Source organism: Acanthochromis polyacanthus, chromosome 21, assembly GCF_021347895.1.
Source record: "Acanthochromis polyacanthus isolate Apoly-LR-REF ecotype Palm Island chromosome 21, KAUST_Apoly_ChrSc, whole genome shotgun sequence".
Taxonomy (NCBI): domain Eukaryota; kingdom Metazoa; phylum Chordata; class Actinopteri; family Pomacentridae; genus Acanthochromis; species Acanthochromis polyacanthus.
Genome location: NC_067133.1, coordinates 31,911,249 through 31,918,514, shown reverse-complemented (window position 1 = coordinate 31,918,514; position 7,266 = coordinate 31,911,249). Strand labels below are relative to the sequence as shown.

The 7,266-nt window shown below is 46.2% G+C and overlaps 1 protein-coding gene across 1 annotated transcript in view; it reads left to right on the top strand.

Annotated features, from left to right (window-relative positions):
- The first annotated feature begins 2,889 nt into the window (after positions 1-2,889).
- The window catches only part of LOC110958031 (nuclear GTPase SLIP-GC-like), a 139,341-nt gene continuing 134,964 nt past the window's right edge, over positions 2,890-7,266 (top strand). The window contains 2 exon segments of the mRNA XM_051941191.1: positions 2,890-3,120; positions 3,269-3,350. Of these exon segments, the coding sequence (XP_051797151.1) occupies positions 3,284-3,350 (67 nt within the window). The 5' untranslated portion in view covers positions 2,890-3,120; positions 3,269-3,283.

Below are 7,266 nucleotides of genomic sequence, written 5' to 3'. Positions count from 1 at the left end.
GTTTCCATCAGTGGACAGAAACATCAGAGGCCTGGTCTTCCACTGAACATCTCTGAGGATCACTGACTCAACACAGGACACTCTGGATTTGGTCTCAACCATTTTTATTAAGTTGGTTTCTATGTACTCTCTGATGCTTTGGTTTGATTTGTTCTTTGATTTTGTTTTTGTGAATTTTGTGCTGAGATACTAGAGACTTTTTGGAATTTTTTCTAGGGATGTCTGATAATATCTTCCCACCGATGCCACTGATATTGTCAGAAAAGTTTAATATCGGTCAATATTGTTAAATAGCCCACAGATATCTGTACCGGTTGATATCGGAATCAGAAATTGAGAGCTGGACAGCATTGGTACATTAGTTGTTGGCAAAAAAGTCAATATCGGACATCCCTAGTTTTTCCTTTTATTGATTCCAGTTCAGAGGAAACTTAAAAAGTAGAGAGAGATGAAATGCAAAGAGCCCTGGTTGGATTTGGACCAGCGATGTTGTGGTTTTCATCATAAAGGTACAAACCACAAAACATTTAGATTTTAAGGATTGAACTTTTCTTTTCTTGTTTTCCTGTATTGTGTTTGCATGTTTTCTGACTTTAGTGTGGGTTCATTGGGATAGGAGCACTGCAGCTTCAGGGATTAGATCAATGTGTGTCATTTTAACCTTGAACCTTGAATACAGCTCAAACTGCAGGTTTGATTTAACACAGATTTTAGGTTTTAAATGTTTTAATGTTTTTCCTGTAAGTTCATACTAAGTTAAAGTACAGACAAAAGTAATAAAGCAGCAGCTTCTTACTGGAAATGAACATCATTTATTATATTGTTGTTTTATTTTGCATGTAATCTACACTGAGTCTAAATGAATACATGTTTTTGATTTGATGTCCAACACATTTAACCTTCAATCTTGAATGTAGCTCATACTGTAGGTTTGATCTGACATTGATTTGAGGTTGTTAAAGACAGACCTTGAATTTTTACTTTTTCTTTACTTTCAAAGACAAATATTTACCAAATGGAAGATAATAGTCTCATGATTTACTCTGTCGTTGATTTATGTCTAATCTGAAATGATTTAAATCCAATCATGTATTTGATCTACTGTCTAATAAACCTGAGTTAAAGAGTGCATGTAGTTTATTTGTTTTTTGTCAAAGTTGCTGGAGTTCTGAGTTTTATTTGCAAGATGGAAATTATTTTTGGTGAATTCTTACTTTGATCTCATGAGATTTTTCCTCAAACTGAGTTTTGTTAACCAAAACTACATTGTACTAAATATTTTAGTGACAAACACCACAGCTATCAGACATCCATACAGACAGTTTAACAAACATCACAGCATAAATGTTTCCGTCACTCAGAGTAATGGTTCAAACACGGTGGGATGCTTTTCTGAAGAAGTGACATCGCTGTCATTCAAAATCTTCTTGTTTTCTCATTTTGGACATGAAGAAAAAGATCTCAGCTCAGTCCTGATTCTTTTCATTTATGAAACACAAAGGGCTTCTTCAGGACTTTTCATTTCATTTTATTATTGTGCAAGGAAATAATAAATGAATGAGATGTGTGTGTACTCTCTGAAGTGTCGTTAAACAACTTTATTAATTAGATATCTGAACTTCACATTTCTGTCAGTATCGCTCAGTGTTCAGATTAAAACAATCAGAAGTCAAAAACAATAAAAGTAGGATCATTGAGAGAAAGAAGAAGTCTTATCAGAGTTGTTCCATCAACCATTCACTGATTCTACAGCAGTAAAAACCTGTTTCAGCAAGTAGCTTCTGTTAGTTTAACCTCAGGGTAAACAGAGTGAATTCTTGTTGGAGTTTATGTGTTTGGGTGTGTACAGCGGTGAATCTACCGTTGGTCTGTTGAACCATGAAATGATATAACATGAACACATGATCCAGGAACAATTTCTACATTCAAATGACTCAAGCAGTAAAACAATATGACCAAAGCTTTTATGTTGTGGTTACAAAACCTCCACTGAGTGTGACAGCAGGCTATCAACAGGAATATTTTTTATTCAAATTTACCCTGATTTCTACACTGAAACATCCCTGTTAGAACTGAAATAACAGACGTAGCCTACATTCACTGACTTCCTGTAATTAGATTGTCTCTGATTTTGACACACTAACACACTAATTACATCTGATGGCAAAATAACATGTAGAACTCTGACCCTCCTGCTGTGCTATTCTGTACTGATAAACCTCTCAATAAGAGGCTATAGATTTGTTGGATAGAAAAACAAAGTTTTTACAGTGTATACACTGCTGTTCAAAAGTTTGGGGTCATCCAGATACTTCCATGTTCTCCATTAAACTCCCACTTTTATCCATGTGCTAACATAACTGAACAAGGGTTTTCTAATCATCAATGAGCCTTTCAGCACCATTAGCTAACACAATGTAGCATTAGAACACAGGAGTGATGGTTGCTGGAAATGTTCCTCTGTACCCCTATGGAGATATTCCATTAAAAATCAGCTGTTTACAGCTACAATAGTCATTTACCACATTAACAATGTCTACACTGGATTTATCATTCATTCAATATTATGTTCATTGAAAATACTGCTTTTCTTTCAACAATAAGAACATTTCTAAGTGATCCAAACATTTGAATGGTAGTGTACATGCTGAAAATCTGAATTGATTTTACTCTATTCTAACCTCAAAGCCTTCAAATCTGTTTGTTTCCTCTAAGACACAACTGAATGTCACATTTCCTTCATTTAATTATTGCTGCTCTTTGTCTTCTCTCCACTAACTCTCCTGTTTTTTTTTCAGATCCAGCCACTCCCATCAGCTCCTATTCAAATTTTCCAACCTTTTTTGATCACATGAGCCACACCTGTTTATCTGTTCTTTATTCCTGGTCTGTCTCTGACTGCAGGTTTATTCCTGCTGCCTCTCTCATAGAGTTTATTTTGTTCTGATCTGTTCCTTTTTTATAGAACTCTCCTGTTTCTCACCTCCTGTTGTTCCTGAACTGTTGCTGCTGTATTTTTTCCTCATGTCTTTGGCTGCCTGTTGCAGGTCTGTGTCTCTCTACTGACGTCGCCCTCCTGAACTCCTCACCTGCTCTGGTCTGCGTTACCTTCAATATCAGGTGAACCATTTAAGCTTCGATCACAACTCAGAGCTGATTCATCTTCCTGTATAAACTCCATGTAAATGCAGTTAAGGGGTAATTAATCACAACACTCTGAAATGTTGAGCAGTAATGATTGATGACAACATTTTCATTTATCTTTCAGTTCCTGTTCTTGGTCATGGATGACTTTGTTTGTAACAAACTGACTGAATGGGGTCTTAGTGAGCTCATTGATAGATTTAAAGGTAAAGTATGACCATATATCATTGCTTTGTACAGTATTATTCATTATTGATGTGATCTGCCAATAATGAAACATAACATGTACTAATACAGACATAAAAATGCTGCAGCATTGTTCTGCTGGTTCTATTGTTCTCATCTGTGAGTGAACAGAAATACTGATGGTAAAACATTTGTACATCGTCACACAGAACAAGCAGAGACATGAGCTTTGCTGGAGCATCTTGGAGGCTGTTAAATAAAGTTACAGTAGAAGAAAATGAAGATGCATTCAGCTCATACAGCCACTGACACATTAACAGCTGTGTCCACATGTTTCACTGCTTTATGGGATAGATTTCTGCAGCTATTTGAAGATAATCTTTATTTAGGTATGACAAAGATTGAACTTAGTATCCTGACTTACAGATGAAGAAATTGACAAGAAACGTCTGTATGATCTTGATGATCAAGACATTAAAGAGCTGTTCCCAAAAATGGGACCAAGAGCTACATTCAAGAAGGAACTCAGGAAGTTAAAGGTAATGTTCTGCATCTGAAAATATTCTGCTCACTTTAACATTTGGTGTCATAAACCTCACTGATGTAGATGCATGCTGTTACAGGGGAACTTTAAAAATATATATATCATATGGCGGCTGGCACACTGGATCAGTCGTCATCACTGTGCCCTCATAGTTAGAAGGTCCTGGTTTGAATCTGGTTCTGGTCTTTCTGCATGGAGTCTCCATGTTCTTGTCACGCCCCTCTTGATGTAGCGAGCCGGCTCGTTAACTTCATGACGAGTGGCTGCGCTGAGAGCGCAGCCAGCAGTAATCATTAATCAGCGCTGCATAAAGCCTGACTCTGAACTCTGCTCAGCGCTGCATCATTGGACCTCTCACCTTGCCAACGATTCACTCCACCATATCCTGCAACCTGTTCTTCGTCTCCTGCACGTTGCTCCCTGAACTCTGTTTCCTCCATGGATTCCCTTGTCGGTTCCCCTGCCATCATCTCACTCCCCTCCTCGGCTCTGTCTGTTCTGCCCCTCTTCCGGGGACATTCTGTAAGTCACCTTTCCCTGTAGTTTAGTTTAGTTTTATGTTTGTTTACCTCAGCCTTTGGGTCCGCCCTTGGTTTAGTTTGGTTTATTTTCTCCTCCCCGTTGATTTCCTCCTGCCTCCGTTATTAAGAGTTCTCATGTTCATACATTCTTATTTGAATTAAATCATTATTAATTTCACCCACCTGTCTGTGCCTGCTGCTTGGGTTCTACACACCAGTTCGTGACAGAATGATGCAGCCAACCCCAGAACCCAGCAGGCTCTAGACTTTTTTTTCTGTCCCCTTTTTTTTTCTCTGTTTCTTGATTTCCCCGCCTTCAAATTCAATGGCTTATAATCCAAGGGAATCTCCCTTCTGGGGGACTAGATTGGCAGTCAGCGCAACCCCTTTGAGATGCCACAATCACCAAATTAAAGAAGGCTCGTAGCCACCAGTGGGTAAAACCCCCTCAATCCCTGAGATCATGCAGACAGCTTCCACCATGAGCAGGAGGCTGGCGGCAGCTCTACCTCGCCTTGTGGAGGGCGAGGCCGCCGCCTCCATTCTGGAGATTTTTAAAATGGTCACCTCTGGTGTGGAGATGCTTAAAACAGCGGGTGTGACCTACGGGGGGTCCCTGGCCTCCACCAGAGATCCCGTGATGCTTGGGGTCGCTACCTCAACCCTGAAAATCCTGGAAATGACAGCAAATTGTCTGGAAGGGTTGGATGTTTCCCCTCCCCAGGTTCAGGGGGAGCCAGTGGCTCCCTTCTCCTGTGACTCCCCTGGCTGCCAACCAGTTCCAGACTCCCCGTCATCCATAGCGCCCCCTGCGCTGAAACCTGGGCACCGCAGGCGCGGCACCAGAAGATGCCGTAGCTCCCCTATTTTTTCCCTGGAAGAGCCCTGTGTCACCTCCTCTGTTGTGCCGGAGGGGCCCTGTGCTACCTTGCCGGCAGTGTTAGAAGGGCCTTGTGCTGCTTCACCTTCCGAGTGGGTCGACGCCGCCACTATCTCCGAGCGGGTCGACGCTGTCTCACTCCCTGCCGAGGAGAGGCCTCGTGCCGTTCCACTCCCGGCGGAGGAGAGGTCCTGTGCCGCCTCCCTCTCTCCTGTCTGTATGGGGACCATCGTGCTGTCTTCTGACCACATGGGGCCCATTGCCCCGTCTTCGGTCCCTGTGGGGCCCATTGCCCCGTCTTCGGTCCCTGTGGGGCCCATTGCCCCGTCTTCGGTCCCTGTGGGGCCCATTGCCCCGTCTTCGGTCCCTGTGGGGCCCATTGCCCCGTCTTCAGTCCCTGTGGGGCCCATTGCCCCGTCTTCTGTCCTTGAGGGAGCCATCGCCCTGTCTCCGGCCACTACGGGACCAACGGCTTTAGGGGAGCTCAACGCTCCCGCCGCGGCTCTGGAGGAGCAACGGGCTCCCGCCGCGGCTCTGGAGGAGCAACGGGCTCCCCCCACGCCTCTGAAAGAGCTAAAGGCTCCTGCTGCAGCTCTGGAGGAGCAACGGGCTCCCCCCACGCCTCTGAAAGAGCTAAAGGCTCCTGCTGCAGCTCTGGAGGAGCGACGGGCTCCCCCTGCAGTGTTAAGAGAGCAAGAAGTTCTGGCTGCAGCCTTAGGGAGGCGTTCCGCTCCCTCTGCAGCTTTAAAGAGGTTTCCCGCCTCTCCTGCAGTCCTTGAAGAGGCAGAATGCCTCCTCGCAGTCCTTGAAGAGGCAGAATGCCTCCTCGCAGTCCTTGAAGAGGCAGAATGCCTCCTCCGAGTCCTTGAAGAGGCAGAATGCCACCCGGGCGGCCTTGATGAAGTGAAACGCCCACTCGGCAGCCTTGAAGAGGCATATTGCCTCCTCCGTGTCCTTGTCAAGGTGTTCCACCTCTCCGGCACCCTTAGAGGAGCTTAACGCTCCCCCCGTGGTCTTAGAGAAGCCAAGAGCTTCCCCCACGGTGCCTAAGGAACCAAAGGCTCCGTCTGTAGCCTTAAGGAGGTGTCCCGCCTCCGCTGCAGCCTTAAGGAGGCGCCCCGCCTCCTCCGTGTCCTTGTCGAGGCGCCCCGCCTTCCCCGAGGCCTCGGTGAGGCGCCCCGCCTTCCCCGTGGCCTCGGTGAGGCGCCCCGCCTTCCCCGTGGCCTCGGTGAGGCGCCCCGCCTCCCCTGAGCCTTTGAAGAGGCGTAGCGCTTCCTCGGCAGCCTCAAGGTGGCATAGTTCCTCCTCGGCCGCCTTGAGGAGACGTAGCGTCTCCCCTCTAGCCCAGAAGAGAAACCCAGAAGAGGCTTAGTGCCGTCCTTCCAGTCCCTCCTGTCCCTCCTGGCCCTTCAGTCCCTCCAGTTCAGTCAGTCATTCCTGTTCAGCCAGTCCCTCCTGTCTCTCCAGTTCAGCCAGTCCCTCCTGTCTCTCCAGTTCAGTCAGTCCCTCTAGTCCCTTCTAACCCTCCAGTCCATTCGGTCCATCTTAAGTCCGGTTCAGTTTTAGTCCAGTCCAGTACGAAACCAGTTCATTTCCGGTCCACTCCGGTTCTGTCCAGCTCTAGTTTAGACCAGCCATTGTCCAGTCCTGCTCAAGACCAGTTCAGTTATTCCCCAGTCCAGGCCCCCACTCTGCACCCGGAGAGGCTCCAGTTCCATCCCCGGAGGGGCTGCCGGCTCCAGTTCCGTCCCCGGAGGGGCTGCCAGCTCCAGTTCCGTCCCCAGAGGGGCCGCCGGTTCCGCCTCCACCCCTGGAGGAGTCCCTGGCTCCAGTTTTGCCCCTGGAGGGGTCTCCGATTCCGCTCCTATAGGGGTCTCCGGTTCCAATTTCACATCTGGCGGGGCCTCCGGTTGCAGTCTTGCTGCCCTGGGAGGGGTCCCTGGCTCCAGTTCCAGCTCCACCCCTGGAGGGGTTTCCGGTTCCAGTCTCGC